The sequence below is a fragment of the Amphibalanus amphitrite genome, unplaced genomic scaffold, assembly GCF_019059575.1.
Source record: "Amphibalanus amphitrite isolate SeventyFive unplaced genomic scaffold, NRLGWU_Aamphi_draft 000397F_arrow, whole genome shotgun sequence".
Classification (NCBI taxonomy): domain Eukaryota; kingdom Metazoa; phylum Arthropoda; class Thecostraca; order Balanomorpha; family Balanidae; genus Amphibalanus; species Amphibalanus amphitrite.
In genome coordinates, this window is record NW_024881891.1 from 169,501 (window position 1) to 189,071 (window position 19,571).

Genomic DNA, 19,571 nt, shown 5'->3' on the forward strand with positions numbered 1-19,571 from the left:
TCCCTCTCAGCAGCCCCACTGCCGTAGGGAGCCTGGTCCGGGGCCGTCAGACGCCGCCACCGCGCCGGCCGCCCGCCGCGGCGCAGTCACAGCATTTTTACCGCGACGCCGGGTGAGATATGCATTCCTCACTGTTCGACCGTCGCGTCCCGTCGTGGATAATCGCCAGCAGTTATTGTGCCGCATCAGGGATGGCCTTTTGAGGCGCATTTTTGGCCTGCACAGCGCGCTGTCGGTACTTAAAATAGTGTGTGAACATCAATAAGTTCCATCGGTCAATGTCAGATAACAGTGAAATTCGGCGAACGTGGAACCAAAAGTTGATTGGGAAGCGGTTTATCGACGCCACACTCAAAACTTTTTACTACCTCCTGGAGAGTTCATTTTCATCAAACCCGCAAGATAATAGTATATTGAAAGGGTAACTCGCTGCTACCATTATGTGCATAGTAACGGTACGTGGTTAATATGAACTTATTCGCCAGCGAAGAGTATTATTACCATGTAAATATCAATATTACTCTCGCGATCCAGAACATCACGAAAACTCTTTCCTCCTGGGTATCGTGACTCGGGTACAGATAGTCGTTTCATGCGTGGATCTTGTTTACCCTCGTGAAGATGATATTTGAAATGGAAACAATCAGCCAATCAGAAACGAGATCGGCCGTTTGCGGTTTGAAGGCCGCGCGCATCTGTCAGTTTTCGGCCGTTGGTCTCCGAGAGCGGATGTGAGCAGTGTCGGTGCCGCGCGGCGTGGCCGTTGGTGATTGTGCTTGTGTGTTGTTCATCGCCTATAGAGCCTCTGTGGACATTTTATTGTAAGTACCGATGTGCTAGAGCATTGCGTGCCGTTGAGTGGTGCTAATTTGACCTGGTTAACAGGACCCCGTGCACGGCCACGTGGCCTAGTGTTGTGAGTACGTACATTAATTTTGTTGTGATGCTACAAGTTTATGCATTTTGTTGGTGACTTTGAAAAAGCCTTGCACTGTAGTGATCCAGTCTCATTATCTCACGCAGACGGGCGACCACCCAGGAACGCCGTCGCTCACTTCAAATATTGTGCGCTCTGCCTAATCCAATATGAGGGCGCTGAATGTCTTGTATTCATATTCAAATTGCATTCAAGTTGTATCGTGGTGTTTATTTACCGCTTGTGCATTGCTGAACGCTTTCTATAAATTTGTATGAATAAGTGAAGAGTCTCACAATGTTCATGGTTGCTGTGCCCCTCGTATTGTTTGTACGGAAGCCAAATATACCTACATTGTTGCTCTTGAAACATTTTTTTTTTTTTAGCTGGTGAGCTCCGGTTAACAGAAGCTTCGTGAAGCTTCTGAAGGAAGCGTCTGTGGGTCTGTTACCATCCTCTGGGGGGTTTACACTAAAGGAAAGAGTAAACATTACCATGTGACAAAGGGTAGGCCATAAGAATATACTCTCTGTAGGAGGGTAAAGCACAGAGTAGATGATGCGTTACTCCCTAAAAAGGGTTCCGTTAAAGATTTACCCTTTCAAAGAGTGTAACCCAAAAAATGTTACACTCTAGACAAGAGTAAATCAAAAGAGTTTACCATTCAGAAGATGGTAAAAAACGTCTGTGTGTCATGTTACCCCTCCCTGGCGAGTTTACTCTTCATGAAAGAGTAAAATTTACCATCTGGAAGGTGGTAAAAAAGTCTGTGTGTCAAGCTACCATGCTATGGCGGGTTTACCCTTCAGGAAATGGTAAAAAAGTTTTCAGTGCAGAATCACACGAGTGACCTCGCCTCCATGCATGACTGCTGGACTATCAGAGGCTGAGGCTCCCTCGCAACAGAGGTCGCCGTGCTAAGGAGGACACCAAGAGGTCCGTTGGTATGTAAATGGAGGGCCGCAGTCGCACGCCCGATTTGTATGCAGGTGCCGGGGTCGGGTCGACCCCGGCGGCCGGTGACACTGTCAGTGCCATCGGCCTCTCACGGCCATCGGGGAGCGAGTCAGAGTGAGCTACAACCAGCGTGGAACGGGGACAGACTAACGGAGAACGTGTCAGAGCCATAGGGGAGTGATTCACATCCACCGGAATGTCAATTACAGCCCCCGTTGGCGGATCAAAACTACCGGAGAAAAGGTCAGAACCACCCGGGAGCGGGCTACGGGCAGCCACTGAGCCACATCCACCAATGTTCGGATCGCAGACGTTTGCTCTCTCACGATTACTCGGGAGCGGGAGCGATTCAATTCGGGTTACCTTAGCTGCATCATCAAGCGCTGTCTCACAGCCACCGGTGAATCACCGCTGATTTTCCGGTCGGGTGCTGTCTGTTGTGCCGAACTATCTCTTGTTTGCTGAAACAGTTGACACTCAACAATAAATTAGCATCACAAAACTTCGAAGTTCGATGTTTTGGGAAACATTTCTGTCGTCCTGCAAAGCATTTGCATGAATTTTCCTTGGATTGGTCCCTCATACCTAGCTAATAGGTACTGTGTTTCGATTATGGAAGACTCGACTGACCCCACAAATATAGCGGAGCCAGCCACGCGCCGGCCCGGCCCAGCTGGGTCGCTCTCCAAACCGGTCAGCTGCCCAGGCAGCGGCCCGGCCGCGCCGGTTGCGTCAAACCGGCGCTGCGGGCCGGATGGAAGCGACCGCTTGCCGTCACCAGCCGCCCAGATCTGCCCTCTACGCTCGGAACGGGTCAGGCCAGGTCGTACCAGGTCAGATCAGAGGATTTCCTGAGACTGCATCAGACCAGAATTAATTATAATCGGTCAGATCGGTGGTTGTGCAAATCGTACCAGACCCGCAGGTATGGCAGCAATCCATAATTTTCTGATATGAGAAAACAAGCTCAGCTGCATGTGGAGCACCTTGCGGTGCCGGACCGCGCAGTCTGCACCGGTAACCCAGTCTGTGACCCCGCCCCGCCCACCGGCCGCCGGCGCTGTCCGATCCCACCGTCCAGCCGCGCCGGACCACGCCGGCACCAAAGGGTACCGGCCGGAGAACGCGGTCACGGTCAGCGGTACACTTCTGGACCGGCGCCGGTCCGGTGCGGCGGCCGACATCGAGTGGCTGAGTCTGTCTTATTGGGTCAGCAGGGGATAGGCGAACCTTCGTCCGGCTTTATAAATGGACGTCATGAGCACTATGTCGTGTTTGATGCGGCTAAGTAAGGGGTGACATAAGCAGAAGGAGCAATGGTGAATAAGGCTGGCAACAGTGGCCTGCTTTTGCATAACTGTAACCGAACGTAACTAGCCGATTTTCCTATCTTGCTAAACATCGCCCTCACCGTTCGACACCTCGCGCCAATAAGCGGGTCGCTGCCTGCATTTCTGGCCGACACGATCGGCTGGTGTCGCCTGGTCGGGACCGGTTCCAGCGGGCACCGCGGAGTGTGGAGTGTGTGTGCCGGTGACCTGAACGAGTGGTCAGACTACCGGCTGGTGGTGGTTGTAAATACCAGTCGGCTCACCGGGCTTACTGCTATACCGGTCCACGGAACTCCGCCTCCACGCCGATCCACTAACCAGTCTACATCAGTCCGCCGGTGCACCTTTCCACCGTTCCACTGGCTACTGCTGTTGGCTCTCCTACTGTTCATCACACAATGTGGTGTAAATCAAAGACAACAATGTCACCTATAGGTATTCAGGACAGCTGGCGTACCCGAGAAGGTAAAAAGTTTCTCCTTTTCAATGAAACGGTCGATTGAGATGAGTGCAAGTGTTCATAACTTACGATTATATCATGAGCCAGTCTGTCAGCAATCGCATCAGCGGATACGTCAATATCTGCCAGGTTGGGGATTACCTAATCGCAAAATCGGAGGATTTGTCGTTGGCCATTAATCAACATTTCCGCCAGCCGTAAATATTCTAGACAACAATCGCCAATCGCCAGTTTGCATAAGGGGTCGTTTCAATGTCAAAATATTGCATTCACCCGGTGAATCATTCCGGCTCAATGAAATCCAATTAAAGGCCGCGACTGTGGTCGGTGGCAGCAGAGGTTTTGTTTAAGCCAAACACCTGGACTGGCAGCCATGTTGTTGTGGAGGCGTTAGGCTGCATTCTCTGAAGTCTGGCACCGGTCACACCTCAGTCTTATAATTAGAAAGAATTTACAGATATTGCTGGCGACAGATTATAGGGCTGCCATTATCATGGCAGCTAATGAAAGGTTAAGTCGTGTCACAAGCCTCCACTTTTTAGGTTTGTCACGGAAACAAATCGGCTGTCGGTATAATGAGAGCTGAATATGTCAAGGGCATGGTGACCGATTCGCTGTAAGAGTATTTGACACCTCAGCAGAAATAATATGTTGTTGGCATACGCTTTGTTTCATGCACATATTTTCTAACCTTATGCTTCAAGGCGCTTAGGACATTGGATGAACTTGGAGAACATTCAAGCTGACCGAATCAATGCGTTCAGTATTTACTCCAATGCAGAGGTGATAACTGGAAGAAGGAAGCGATGGAAAGCTTTCCTTCCCATCACACTCTTCCGGGCATGACTCATACGGCTGGAACTCGTGGGATGAGAGTTCACGAGTCCGAGCCGCGCCTACCGGCGGTCCCACGCTGCTGCCGTGACTATGTCTGCCTCCTAGAAACTCCCATACAGCCAGCAGAGATCATCTGAATCACCACTGACGCCAAAGGGAGCTGCCGTCTGCTCATGACTGTAGGCAGGTCTGCATCCCACTTGTTGCTCAGATTGACAGTTCCTTGTTCATGCAGATGGAGAACGGATGCTTGCGTTCACTGCTATCGCTCATTCACTGGATATTTGTTGACTTTCTTTATAGATGCGATGACATAACACGAGGGCGTAAATAGTCCCAACCGTCAATGATCCACCTACAAAGTGGGCTATCTCGGCGCACCTGTTTGGGCCACACCTGTTAGTTTGATGCTCAACTACGGACCTGAGGGAAGGGAGGAGCCGATAAGGCAGCGTGGGATGAGGCTTTAAACGGCAGGGTACGGCCAGACTGGCGATAACAGGAAGGCAGAGCTGAGGTCATAGGGGTGGAGGTCAGAGTAGGCACAAACACTGCAGTGGGGTGAGGAACGGGGTTCAAACAGGAGAGAGAGAGGGGGTGACGGTCAGGAGAGAGGAGACGGAGGTCAGACGGGAGAGAGAGAGAAAGGAGGCGGAGGCCGAACAGGATATAGGGAGACGGTAGTAGGGCAGGAGAGGGAGAGAGAGCCCGGCCCGCATCAGACGCGTGACCCTCTACCTTGGCCGGCCGCCGCGCCGCGCCACTGCGGTCCACGCCCCGCTCGTCGGCATGCGACCTCGCCCACTACCGAGGCGCCGCCGCCGGCCCACCTGGGCGCCGTTGGGAGGGGCGGAGCTGCTCCAGCACACAGGTGTGAGGGCCGAGCCCCACACCGGCTCTGCAGCACAGGCGCACGCACTCCACCCGGCGCTAGCCAAGCGTGTTCTGAGCGCGGTACGTGGGAACACTGCACATGTTCGCTTTTGGAACACGGTCCTGTGCAGAACTCGGCACAGACAGGGACGTTGACTCACTTGGCTCACTCACAGTTTACATAGATGGAGGAATCGGTTCGGCAGTACTGGGAAGCTGTGTGACAGTCCACAGGCAGATACTCAGCAGTCAAAAGGCAGCTGCTCAACCATTCACAACGTCAAATATGATTGGCAGCTACCCCGCTCGCCATAGCGGGGCCGAAATCCAAGCTTCGTCTGTCGACGACGCTCGACTCTTAGTATGCATAACCCAGCCTATATGTTCGGATCCCTTCGGCGGTCCCCAGCATTAAGTGCGCACCATTCATCTCTGAGAAGACAAAAAGTGCGTCTCCCGTTACGAGGTTCGTCTTAGAATGGGCTGTCAAGGTTGCGACGGCGAACGGGGCTGATACCGTTCACAGTACAGCTCCTGGCGGTTTTCTACTGACTGCTGCAGTCTCCACTGCTCTTAGAACCGAACCCCTGTACCAAATAGCCCTAGTCTACGGATGATAGTCTCCAGAATTCGAGATCCCTAGTTTCTAGTGAAGTGTCTTATAGACGGTTGCAGATTAGCATGCTTCACGGAACCCCAGAATTCAGTCCAACGTTTGTGAAATACGGACAGTTTAAATGACTAAATGCCCATCATACTGTTCTAGTGTTAGCGTCCTGTGCACATTTGCATTATTTTACAATAGCTCTGGTGCTGGTGTTTTGTGAGCGATTGCAGTCTTATACACAATTCGTTTTAGTGTCCTACACTGATACAGTCTCCTCGCTACACAATGCTATACCTATTCGATGACGGTGACCTGTTCACAGTCAGTCCTCTACTGAGTCTACACGCACCGCCAGCTCCCGTGTTAGTGTTCTGCACGCAGTTGCAGTCTCTAGGCGTGCTGTGTTTGTTTCCAACACACAGCTGTGAACTCTTATGCTTTCTGTGTTAGTGTTTCATACACAGTTGCAGTCTCTAGGCGTGTTGGGTTTCTTTCCAACACACAGCTGAGAACTCTTGTTTCCTGTGCTAGTGTTTCATGCATAGTTGCAGTCTCCCACGGTTCTCTGAATTCGTATGTTAGTGTCCTATACACAGATGCAGTCTCCTACTTCTTGTGTTATTATCCTATGCACTGCTGCGGTCTCCTATGCTTGGGTTGGTCTCCTATACCTATACTATTGCAGTCTCCTATGCTTGTGTCAGTGTCCTATACATGCACTGTTGCATTTTCCTATATGCTTGTGTTAGTGTCCTACACACAGTTGCAGTCTCTTGCTTCTTGTGTTATTGTCCTATACCGTTGCAGGCTCGTCTGCAACATGACGTGTATACAGTATCAGCGCCTTATGCACTGTTGCAGCCACCAACGCAATACAACGCCTACTCTGATGTTAGTGTCCTATACGCACATGCAGTCTCCAACACGTTACAACGGAAACTCTGGTGTTAGTGTTCTATACGCTGTTGCAGTCTTCCACTTTACATGACCATCAATCAGCTCTTTGCTAGTTTTCTACGGACAGCTGCAGTCTGCAATGATTTCTGGGACGCCGGCTCCCCAATATATACCAACACGCGCTGTGTGGAGCCGACCGGCCTGGCCCGCGGAGCGCCGGCTCCGTGACCGGTTCGTGACGACCGGTCGTGTCAGTCGTGACTCGTGTCCTGTCGGCCGGCCGGCGGTCGCTCGGCTGCCGGCGATCGATACAGGTGGGAGTGGTGTGTGATCAGTGCGGCCGGCTCGACCGTGAGCAGTGCGCGTGCTGGGTGACACAGACACGGACACCGAGCACAGGGCATGGGTCGGGAAACGTGGTGTCATGTGGCGACATGTTCGTTTTGTACCAAGGTGCTGTGTCGAGCGTGCAGTGTGCACTCGGTTGGACTAATGTGTCTATTATGATGTGAGCAGATCAGAGATATACGTATACCTAAATTCAGCAGTTCATAATGAATAGTAAGGCTCGCATACGGATTAGAAAGTAAATTATCGCGAAGCATAAACAATTAGGAAGCTGATAGTTCCCTTATTCAAATGAATAAGCTAATGAATTTACATACTATGGTTTAAACAGTTTCGGGACGCCATTTAAAGACCTAGATTTGTTAGCGCCTCCTGTAGCTAGAACAAATGGAACTAATTAGATATGTAATTGTAGTGTGATGTGCTCAAATCAAATCGGATCACGTTTTACCTTGAAACATAAGCCAGCAATTACACCGTGGATCGGAAAATCCTCCAGTGAAAGTGTGAATTAGAGTAGTCTGGTGTTGTAGCTACACATATGAAACATAACCAATGTGGGTCATGAAGGTTTCCAATGTTTTTTATGGCTAGTTACATACATAGCATTAGGTGTGACGACAGCAGTGTGAGTACATTTTGAAATTTACCATGTCTTACGTAAATTTAATTGCGCATGTTTTTAACAACAATTATAAAAAATAATCATGGTCCATGATACCGATCTTTCAAAAGGTCACATAGAGAGGGTTCAATTCTTAAAGCTCAGAGCTTCGTGTCCACATTAAAAGGGTTTCAATCTGGAATGACTGAGTGGGAGGTGAACTGTCAGGACGAATGACTCACTCCGACGGCAAGTGGCCACTTTTCGTCGGCCCGACCGATAAACATCAGTCCGGAAGCTCCATAATTGGTCTATTGTGTCAGCACAGGATGAAGCAGGATAAAAACTGACATCTTCTCGATGCTACCAATGGGTACAATGACGCTCTTATCCACTCCTTGAAATCTTTCTTGAATATGCCTCGGTCAAAGGATCACACTTATATGCTGCTTTTTCGAGCTTCAGCATATTTGGATAGATGTGCATGATCTAAATGAAATAAGGCAAGCGAGATTATCCATGATACCAGACAACCACTTTACTTTAAATGTACTGTATATTGGGCATGACAATGTCACACGGAAGAAGCGTTGGACCGCGACATGTCACCATGGCGGCGGTCTCCAACAGCAGTCAGCACCTACGCTCTCCGCAGACTTCCGCCGGTCTGCCGAGACAGAAAGCCGTCCCGCACCCTCATACGTCACGCTTTTAGTCGGGAAACGTGACAAAGGGCACCTTCCGGGCCCGCATCGTGGCGGCGGCTGCCCGTCGCGCGCGCCGCGCCGCGGGCGACGACCCGGCACCCACACCGCCTGAGCCCCGGTGACGTCACCGGCCGTCTGCGCCACATGGTCGAGAGAGCTGAAATCGGAGTCGATACAAGTGCCGGTGAAATCCGGGCTCTGCGTGAAGCGTGACCGCGGCGGCGCACAGCCGGCGTGGCGGTGGCCGGCGGCAAACTGGCAGTGCGACTGTGTGACGAGTAAAAAGCGGCGAAATTGAACGGTGGCGGTAACTACGACTTCCGAAGTCACAGACCACAGTCTAGACTGGCCGGTCTTGGCAGCTCACGAATGTTTGTGACTCATGAAATAGGTATCTACTCATATGAATTGTGGATATTTCGGATATTTCTACGTTTCACTATGTAGTATAAATTGGGTATTGAAATATCTAACCGTCAAAAGTCTGAGCTTTGAACATTAACCCGCGCACCGACGGGAGTCTTCGCCAACTTCGTACCGACGGGGGGGGGGGCGGATGACCGCCCCCTCCCCCCTGAGATCTCGAGAACGAAGCAAGATAGCGACAAGCGGTAAACGGCAAGGGATACGCACGGACAAGGTCTACAATTTTTACTAAGGTCATTTCAGGTCAGGTCAAAGATGACTTCACAGGGGTCAAAAAATTCAAAATGGCGGCGCTAGTTATGGAGAGTTTTTCTCGAATAACTTTCTAACTAGTCAATATAGGAACAAACTAAGGGCAGCATCGTGATCCTCTCGTCAATCCGCAGCGAATGATATATATGTTGACCTCGAAAGGTCAAGGTCAAAGGTTGACCTCAGGTCACGTGACCTCGAGGTCATCATGTATATCATTCGATGCGCCTTGACGAGCTGAACACAATGAGACCATCCGCGCGGCTGTATCTTGTTCCTGTACGGAGTTATTGTCAAAAAACCGCTGGTGACCTTTGATGACGTCACATGACCTTACAGCTGCCCAACAGCAAAACAGACCTCAAGGTAGTGAAGGTTGATCGTATATGAGGTCATGGGTGGTTTATGGGGCCATTCCGACCCGTTTTAGTGGTAAAAACAGCAGGGCTGGGAAAAATGCTGAATCTGCTACATACCAGATATTACGAGAAACTCTTTATTAGCTACATTGCCACAAATGTTCCTCACATCATTTCTGCTAGAGAAAATGATTTTACAAGTAATCAAAATTCTGGACAGAGCTTTCCACTTTCATTTTCTATCTATTCTCAAATTGAGCTTTGAATGTTTTTATTTAGTTGGTTGCGCTTAAACAAAAACAGATACAGTGTCTTGCTTATGCCCCCTGTGAATGTTCTTCTTCTTATTTTTTACTCTTTGTAGGTACCTACTCACTACTCAGTTTTAGAAAAAGCATACAAATATCAAAATAAGGTGCTGTAGGGCTTTCTCAGGGCAAGTTCCAGCACCACCTGAGACTTGAGAGCACCAGAGAGCTCCAGTGAGCCCTAGAATTTTCCTATCAGCATTCCAGCAACTTCAGGATTCAGATGGTATCAGCCTACTCAGGCAGAAAGTATTTGAAAGAAATCAGGTTGATTCGGCTGCTCAGTCTGTTCAACAATTTACAATCATTGTCCATGCCGAACCCGCTGTACAAAAGTTGCCAGTTGCCACCAATCAAGGTTTAGAGTTGATACAATAATTGAACATGTAAAAAAGTAAATAAAAAATTCTTTTCTGGGCGTTACTTGATCAATATTTCAATCAGATCTCACCTTCTGCGCAAATTCGATCATAGGTATCTCCCTATATCTTCACACATCTTGCTTTGCGTGCTGGGCGGCTACCTTGCTCTTTAACTGTGTACTGCACGCCGCTTTAGGGACAGTTGTCATTGCAACACTTGAAATTAGGCCTGGAATATCCCACTTTCCTAAAATAGAGGCAAAATAAAAGCTAAAATAGCTGAAATAATTCAATAACACCCAGAAACACTCATCAAACTCAACTGAACTATCCACGCGAAGCGACAACTAGAATTGTCTCTAATGCGCCAGAAACAGTCCATCAACAAAATACACAAACAGTAATGACGTTATTTGCATATTTTTGACAAAATTTCTTAATAAAACTTACAAAAAATGTTCATTAGTTTTTTTAAGCTCTAATTTGGTTCAAATAAGTATGGTTTCAACAATAAAATACATTAAAAACTGCATAAAATTGTGTATGACGTCATCAAAAAGGATTAAAGACGTTGCAGGACACTGTATCATAAAAGATGGCTTTTTAGAGATGCCATGGGCAGAATGAGTTGATTCTTTTCGTATTTTAATTGATCATTGAACAATGCCCTTTTAAAAACAATTTGTTTTGTTTCGTAAATATGTCATTTGAATATCTCACAAATAATGAAACTCCTTTTTGCAATATTCATAAGAAAGATAGCGCATAAAAAGGCGTAGCAGATACCTTTTGTTACACGACTCAGAGTATGAAGAATTAGTGATGCTACAATGGAAACTGCTACAAAGAGCCGCCAGATTAGTCATAAAATGGAGCACAAAGCTGACGTTTTGAACTTGTGTTAGTCTTACAGATGTTTTGTTCTTATTCGCCGACGAGATCACTGGCTGGTGGTACCTTTATTTTAAAAAATGTGCGAATTGTGATGTTTTTATTGTATTTTTCTTTATGATGTACGGAAGAGAGAAATGTTGATTTTGCTACAATTGATGGAACAATAAAGCGGTATCTGCTACCTACTGGGGTATGAAAGTATGAGAGATTTCCCAGCCCTGAAAACAGGGAGTTGATTTTCCCCCCATTGACTTATAATGGGGAGGTCGAGAAATTGACCTGACCTTAGGTCATCGATATCAAAATTCCGAGATATAAAAATTGTAGCTACTAATGACCTTATAACATCCTGCGACTTTCAAAGGCCTCCGGCATCTACTGTAGCTCTGGCACGGTGACAAAGTTGCAAAAAGTGACTTGAGGTTGGGTCATTCAAAGTGACCTGGTGACCTGACCTTAAAAGATAGGAGGTTCAAACTTGCACACCATGTGTAAAATTGATGAGAGAATAGTCGTACCAAATTTCGCGGTGCTACGCGCCGCGGTTTTCCCGCTATTCGCGAAAAAAAACTCAGGGGGGGGCGGATATCCGCCCCCCGTCGGTGCGCGTGTTAACACAATCGACAGGCATTTATAAAGTCCGACCCATCCTTTCATTGTTCACTCCATCCAAGATTGGTATTGTGTATGGCCAGGTTTCTGGGCTTTGGATGACACGGTCCAAAACACCCCCTTCCAAGCCGGATGCACCAATTGTTCGAAACCAGCACGCACAAATTATGTGGTAGGTGGGCAGTGGATACGCTGTGCTTAATAACTAACGAGGATAGCAGCGACGCCAGGCGTACCTAAATTTGGTAATAAACTAGGAAAATTACATAGTAGACGGAACATTGGCCAATAAATGTACTTGATCAAAATAGGCGGGAGTATGACAAACTTAATGCCAAAAATCAAGCACACTGTCTACTAATCTCTGTAGGTAATCGTTCTGGCTCAGGAACCCTTCATTTTTACAAAGCTATATTGGAATAAGATTTAAAAACAATTTTCATAACACGTCTATCGAATTATTAGTTCCTTTACTCCCGTAATACCAGCCTACAATTCCATCTCTCACACCAGTCACACGTAGTGTGGCGAGAGAGCCGAGTCGCATGTTAAAACGACCAATTGTAATTTCTCCATCTTTACACACGAGATCATATCCGCCACCACCACCCTGTAGCCGTCATTGCAGTCAGCCTGTGCTGCCTGCCTATTTCTTCATTGCATTTCCACACGCCATGAGGCCATGGGACCCCAGCGGGCGAAACATGGCCTGCAGTTTACTGCATACTATGCCCGGACTATCAAACCTTACTACAAAGGCGAAATGGTGCCATTGCAGTTGCAGTGCAGTGCAGCACTGAAATGTCACAACAAAATGCGTGTCATGACATTTACATATCATGTGGTTACAAACAGAAAATGCAATGCAAGCTATTCTCGTTTAATGTATAATAGCAGGCCTGCATAAATGAGCAAGATGCATTGTAAAAGGTAAAGGTATAAAGTTTGACAATTATATACGATAGCTTGTTTGTGGCACAGTCGAGTAGGGGAGAGTAGGGTAATTTGGCCGCTTTTTTTAGAAAACGATGTAACTAAAAATCGACAACACATTTCTGCATTTTCTCAACGCTGACAGCTGTGGCATACATTTTACTTTCCTGGACAGTAAGCTTGAAATGATAGAGTAACTACTTATATTGAAATTGTGACGTATTACAAAGGTCTGCAAAGCGGCCAAATTGCCCCACTAGCAGGGTTATTTGGCCGGGGGTGTGGGGCAATTTGGCCGGTGTTAGTTTGAGGCCATGATTTTTGTTATAGGCGAGTCAGCTTCACATTCAGCAATGACGCGTGTCCTACGACGCATTTGAAGCATTTTGGAGGTTGCCTCAGCCGTCACAGGGGTCGAAAATAGTCAAAATAGCGGCTCTAGATGCGATGACAGTTTTTTACGAATAGCTTTTGAAGTAATCAAGCTAGGCCAAAACTAAAAGTACCATCGTAATTCTCTCGTCATTCCGCATCGAAACATGTATGTGTTGACCTCGAGAGGTCAAGGTCAAAGGTTTGCTTCAGGTCACGTTACCTCAGGTCGCTTGACCTCAAGGTTGCGTGAGTTCAAGGTCATCATGTATATCATTCGATGCGCCTTGACGAGCTGAACACAATGAGACCATTTGCGCGGCTGTATCTTTTTTCTGTAAGTATTTATTAGCAAAAAAGCGTTAGGTAACCTTTGATGACGTCACATGCCCATACAGCTGTCCAATAGGAAATATGGCATCAAGGTAGTCAAAGTTGGTCATGAATTATGTCCTTTATGGTATAATTGACCATGACAACTCGGCCGTCCCAGCATAGTGACTCTGAGCGCACCGGCCAAGTTGCCCCGCTAGTCCCGGCCAAATAACCCCACATTGCCATTCTGAAATTTTTTGTCTATAATGTGGTCATGGCTGTACAAAACTAGATGAAATTGCTCTTGAAACCGCTGAACACGCTCAAGAATGGCGCTATAATGTTGGAATTCGTTTACAGCCCAAATACTACATGTTATACAAATTTTTAAACGGAAGTGAAAGTTACCATTTTCTAACGAAATTCACGTTTTATTAATTTTGAATAAAACTAATAGGGGGAAGTTTTGACATTTGTTCTCGAGTTAGTTCTGCCGATGACAAATGAATAGAGACTAAAGTTATTTCATTCACTTTTATCAGCTTTCGTACAGGTGGGGGCGGCCAATTTACACCACCGGCCAAATTACCCCACTCTCCCCTATACGATTGTAGCTCGTCGTGGGATTCTAGTCACTAAGCCACGAACGGTTTCGAAAGGAACTCTTAGGATGGTCACGGCTCCCATGGCACCGTGTCACGGTTTTAATAAGCCGCTCGTTTGGCTCCCCTACAATGGCAGAAGTACACCCTCTCATCATATGAGCGGCGTGTTGCGATGTGCCCCCGCCGGCCGATCCGGGCCGCGGTACCGGCGGCTGGCGGAGCCGGCCAGATGAAGGTCGGAGCCGGTGAAAGCGATGCTTTTTGTCGCCGAGCCGTGTTGTGGTATTAGCCCGACCGCCCACCGGCGCCCGGCCAACCCTCGGCGGCCGGGGCTCGCCGCCCGCGACCGGCGACGGGCCGACCGACCCGAGAGGCGGCAATCAGAGGCACAGTCACAGTCAAAAGGCCAATCACAGTCAGTCACAGTCACAGTTCAATGAGGCGGCCTTTCCACGTCGCATCGTCAGGGCGTGTGACGTCATACATGGAGTGACGACGCCAGAGACGCCTCGCTGACGATACAATCAGTGCGGAATTCGCCAGTCAGCCCTTATTCATACGGACGATGAAAGTGTTTATCGCCTGCACTTTCCATCGAGCGTGCCACTTACACAGGTGTTGAAATACGACTAGATATTTACATTCATATACGGTCATTACCATATAAATTGAGCGGTCTATTGAAGTGGAATATAGCCAGGCCACCTGACGCCGAGCTGGCGACTGGCATGGTTCCCAGGCTGGGTGTCCGAGCAGACAACTGCGGGGGTGCTGAGTAAACTGTGTCAGTGCGCGCTATATTCTGTGAGTCGGTCTGGTCAAAAGTGTGCCTTCCCAGCCGGACTGCCGTTGGGAGCCCCACCCGACGCTGCCCCGCCCGCTCCCATGGTGGCCACAGTGGCAGCTGGCGGCTGGACGCACATCTCGGAGCCCAGCGATTCGACAAGCGTGGATGCCCTGCCGTGGCATGCGTGGCCGGCGATTGTTTAGAGTCTAAATTCGTGTACATCTGCCCCAGAATGTGTGGAAACTCGCTACCGTCCGACAATACTCATACTACGATGTGAAATCGTACACGTCAGCGGCGAGGCATTAGTGGAACACAGACAAACCAAAGGCACGTCCGCGATTCGGGCGTTTCACAAGTACGCCAAAATTATTTCTCGTGGTGTTCTTTGTGTTCCTTCCAGACAATCCGGGATTCGTTGCCTCATTCTCTCGGACACGAAAAGTCTCAGCAGTCTCACTGCATTTCTGGAATTACACCAGAAGCGGCTAAGCTTTGTATCTGTATCGGAATCTACGGCAGGTAGCTTCCCATCCCATGCGATATATAGAGAGCATGACGTATGCATGCCATTATGAAAGGCAGAAATACGTCCTTTTATTGATAACACCATTCAAACAGGATACTTTTGTAAGGTGTGCTGAAGTACATAGTTTGTCCCCAAATCTGAAACCTCGCTTTTCAAGGTGCGTCTGTCCGAGTATGTGTGTGTGGGATGGGCAGCTTATGTAAACTACCGCCGCACGATATGATACGACGGTCCTCTGCGACACCCCGTCTCCGCCGAGCGATATTTAAGTGTGTGGCGACAGTGCTGACGATCTTCCCCTCCTCCTGTGTGTTGACAGGGAATCACCAGAGGCGCCTGAAGCGGCAGTCCAGTCCAGACGGTGTATATGAGGTCGAAATCAGCGTGCCCGTGCAAAGGTCAGTGACACAGCCTGGGTCGCCTTGGGCCGCCGTACTCAATCAAACAGGGCTCTCCTTACAAACGAAACGCGATAAAAGTATGCAGGCGACTTTGTTAGAGCAGATTAAATGATGGGAATGTTGGAGGATTGACATTTAGATATGTTTACAATGAATGGAATTTATTCGAAGACGATTAAGGGAACGGATAAGGACGATTTTTTGTCTTAGAAATCTTGGCTGTCTCCCGAGTCCTATCTGGTAGCCTAATTCAATGCTAACTTCAAGCACTGCGAAGCGGCATAATTAATTGTTAGCTCGTGAGTCGTGACCTTAATCTTTACTTGAAAGGGGCTTCATGACTGGCACTACATAAAAGAGCAAAAAAAAAACACTTCTTGCAAACAAACGATCTCGATAGTCAGCAACATCTTAGCAGTTACCAATTGCAACATAAAGTCTCGTTTTGATACGGGGCGCGGCCGTGACAGAGAAATATCTCGCTACTCCTCCGACTGCAAGCCGCTTCTGTGGCCCGCCGGACGGTCGTGCACCATCCGGGAAGGGGAGGGTGGGGAGGGGAGAGGAGGGCAGGTCCGCGAACAGCCGGCGTCGCGTGGTTTCCGGCCACCTGTCCCCCTCCCCCTCTCCCGACCCGGTCTTCTGTCTGAGGGGTAAACGGCCGACCGCCGACCCCCGCACACTGATACCCCACTCACGCTGAACGCGCTACCACCCATGGCCCCTTACAGAGAAGGAGCAGAGTTCCCCAAAACACAAAGTGGGCTGCACCGTGCCCTGCCTGCTGCCGCCGTCTTTAAGCTGTTCTCTCCAGTACAGACTTACACGCTAATCCTGCGTCTTAATCGTCAGTCTGCGTCTTCGGCGAAGTGGCCTGATCTGGTGTGGTGACAGGCGGCGCGTGACGTGTCTGCTGTTCTGACTCCAGACTGGCTCTGTCAGACGGAGCGCGGCCACCACGGCCGGCGGTAATCGGGCCTGGGTCGTGACCAATGGTCACAGTGGTCCAGCGACGGCAAGAGTAGGAGTGGCATGACCAGTGAACGTCAGACCAGAACAGGCAAGGCAGTAAGGGAGTTGAATTGAGGTGTGGATGCTTCACTGACAGCCTCACGGGGATGGGGATAGCGACGTGATACAGAAAACTACAACCAGTTAGGATTCGGCTACATATCCCAGCCCAGTCGATGAAGGACAGTTCCCAGTCAGTGCGGACAGTTGGTGTCCCGTAAAACAGCCCTAAAACTGGCCCGTCTAGCCGGTGCACGCTCCGCTGATCACGCCGTACAGGTGTGCCGAGCCCCGTGCGTGGGACTGTCATCGCCCATACACGAGGTCACGCGACCACGGAGCCCGAGTGACGCCACTGTGCGCATGCATTCCGAGGTCCATCCGCCGACATGTTCCCACAGGAGCCAGTCAGGCAGACCAGCACGCTGTATTCGTAAAAACGGCCCGCAACATTTAGCACAGCCGTGCGGCACGCTCAATCTATTCTTTGTGGTGCAGATTCGCGGCTCGCGTTTTGTTGAATAATGCAGGTGAGCCGATTTTCTGTGGTCTCGGAGAGGTGCAGTGTTATATCGGATTACTTTTTGAGCTTCTTTGTTGGATGTGACGGGTCAGGCGGGCGTGCAGCCAGGCGATGAATCAGCCCATCTGGTCTGGCGCCGGTCTGCTAGTCCGGTCCGAACTGGAGGTCTGCCGGTCCGGTGCTCCCCTCTCCAGAGCAGGAGTCACCTTCAGTCGTGCGGCCGTGAGCACTCTGGGCTCGACGGGTGCCGCACCCCATCGCGAACGCCCACGCCTGTCAGCGGCGGATAGGTGCTTTTGAGAGCCCGTCATTAGCGGGCTAGGTATGCTCGTAGCTTTCTCTTGAACGAATAAACTCATGCAATAAAACACAAAAGTGCGAGGCTTTTAGTAAAAAAAAACACAACCAAAGTTTAAAAATTCACTCTTTTCATAAAGTTAACTTAGCTCAGTAGGTACGAATATGTAAAGTATCCAGCCAGACCATTTCACTGACGCCCGTCACTAAGGAGTGCCGTCGTAAGGGCTCCGAATCGATTCAGTAGCACGTCTATTCATCTCGTCTGTCTTTACTCGGTTCACTGACAGCGTTCACTAAGGCGTCAAATCACCGGCAGCAGACGTCGACACCGCGCTCACACCGGAAACGGCTCACTTCCGGTAAAGGCACATCGACGAGCCGCTCGTTATTTCGGTGTCGGACCGTCACGCGGTATACCGCCGCACCGTCTTCCCATCACACAGTCGATTCATGCCGGCCCGTCAGAGAGCGCTGCGCTTCACCGCTTTAGCCCGTCTTCCCGTCACGCAGAGATGTCGGCCGGTAACACACCTGCTCATCACTTGTGTCGGTCTGACGCGCCACCAGTCAACCACGCCTATACCGGCCAGGGCCTGTGAGGCGCAAAGGATCGCATATGAGACGGTAAAGTCAGTCTCTTAGGACTCGTGACTGAAGCCAGAAGGCCCGTAAGTCGGTTAGACTAAGTGACAATTGGACCGTGAGGTACCCTGCAGCCACTGCAGAAGGCATACAACGTGTCGACAGGAAAGCCAACACACATTTGTCACTGGCGCCCGGTTCCAGAAACACTGCACCCGCGTGTCCTAACAGTGAAGCCGATTATTTTGTGTTCGGGACGATAAAATAGCAATAGAGTGAAATCCTCCTTTAGATACAATGGGCAAGATTGCTGATAACGACAGAAAAACTTAATATGCGCCTCCAAAAAGTTTTCAACAGTCCATATACAGTGTGCTAGTACTATGTTTCTTCGTTGAAGCTGTAGATTGATATCACAGTATTGTACAGAGCGTGTTTGTAAAATGTACCGCTGAAGCGACGGCAGGTAGCGGTGCGTGCGCGCCGCACGAACGGGGCCAATCACTGCCGGGAAGTCGGAGGGCCGTAATAAGCTGCTGACTAGGTGACATCCCTGTCAACACGGCAGAAGTCCAGCCGGGGGTTTCCATGCTGAGAATACAGCTGTATCCGCCATAGACCGCGGCTGTATAACCAAACAGTCGACACGCGACACGGGCCGGGCGCCGAGACCCGAATGGCGCCTCCCGGACATCTAACGGCACGAGAGCGGCCAGCGCTGGAGCGGAAAACGTACCGCAGAACATGCAGGACATCCTCCTAAACCTGCATCATATTGTAACTAGAATTTATCAAAAATCCTTTAACAGCATAAGAGACATTCATTTCATCCAGACATTCGCTCGCACAAGACATTCTCACAAAACATGAACGACATCCATCCAGAGGGCACTTAACATTCTACCAGACAGAACGCATAATATCCTTCCACAGCCGGAACGACATTCTCCATAAGTTAGCAACTTTCTAGTTCCTCCCAGAATAGCCGGAATATATTTTGAGGACAAGCATCTATAGTTAAAAGGGATCACAGCATGTACTCCCAGAACACAGAACCTTCTTTTTCGTGGATAGCGGCCACAGAAAAAAAACAATGCACATTTTCTTAGCACGATGGACGTTAGTTCATTCAAGTCCAGAGACTGACTTTTAGCGACCAAAATAGAGGTGAACGTTTCGTGATACTAAATCGCAGCTTTATTCCTTTGGTTCTAAATGCAGCTGCAACGCATGCATACTCACTGACAGGTCAATGCCGAAAAAACGTCCTCATGATGGATGACTTCGGCTCAGGTCCTATTTTTACAACCATTCAATATTGGACTCTGGCATATGTTCTGACTGGCCGCACCCACCACGAGCCAGCTAACAGGCCCTTCACCAGCGGTCGGCAGCGCGCAGTCGCTGGTCACGACCGGTGGCCGATTTAACCAGCGAGCATAGCGGCGCGCCGCACCACCGCG

The 19,571-nt window shown here is 49.3% G+C and overlaps 1 protein-coding gene across 1 annotated transcript in view; it reads left to right on the forward strand.

Annotated features, from left to right (window-relative positions):
- The window catches only part of LOC122390469 (sushi, von Willebrand factor type A, EGF and pentraxin domain-containing protein 1-like), a 35,866-nt gene that overhangs the window by 3,629 nt on the left and 12,666 nt on the right, over nucleotides 1-19,571 (forward strand). The window contains exon 2 of the mRNA XM_043383445.1: nucleotides 15,611-15,689. Coding sequence (XP_043239380.1) covers nucleotides 15,611-15,689 — 79 coding nt within the window. The remainder of the gene's footprint in view (nucleotides 1-15,610; nucleotides 15,690-19,571) is intronic.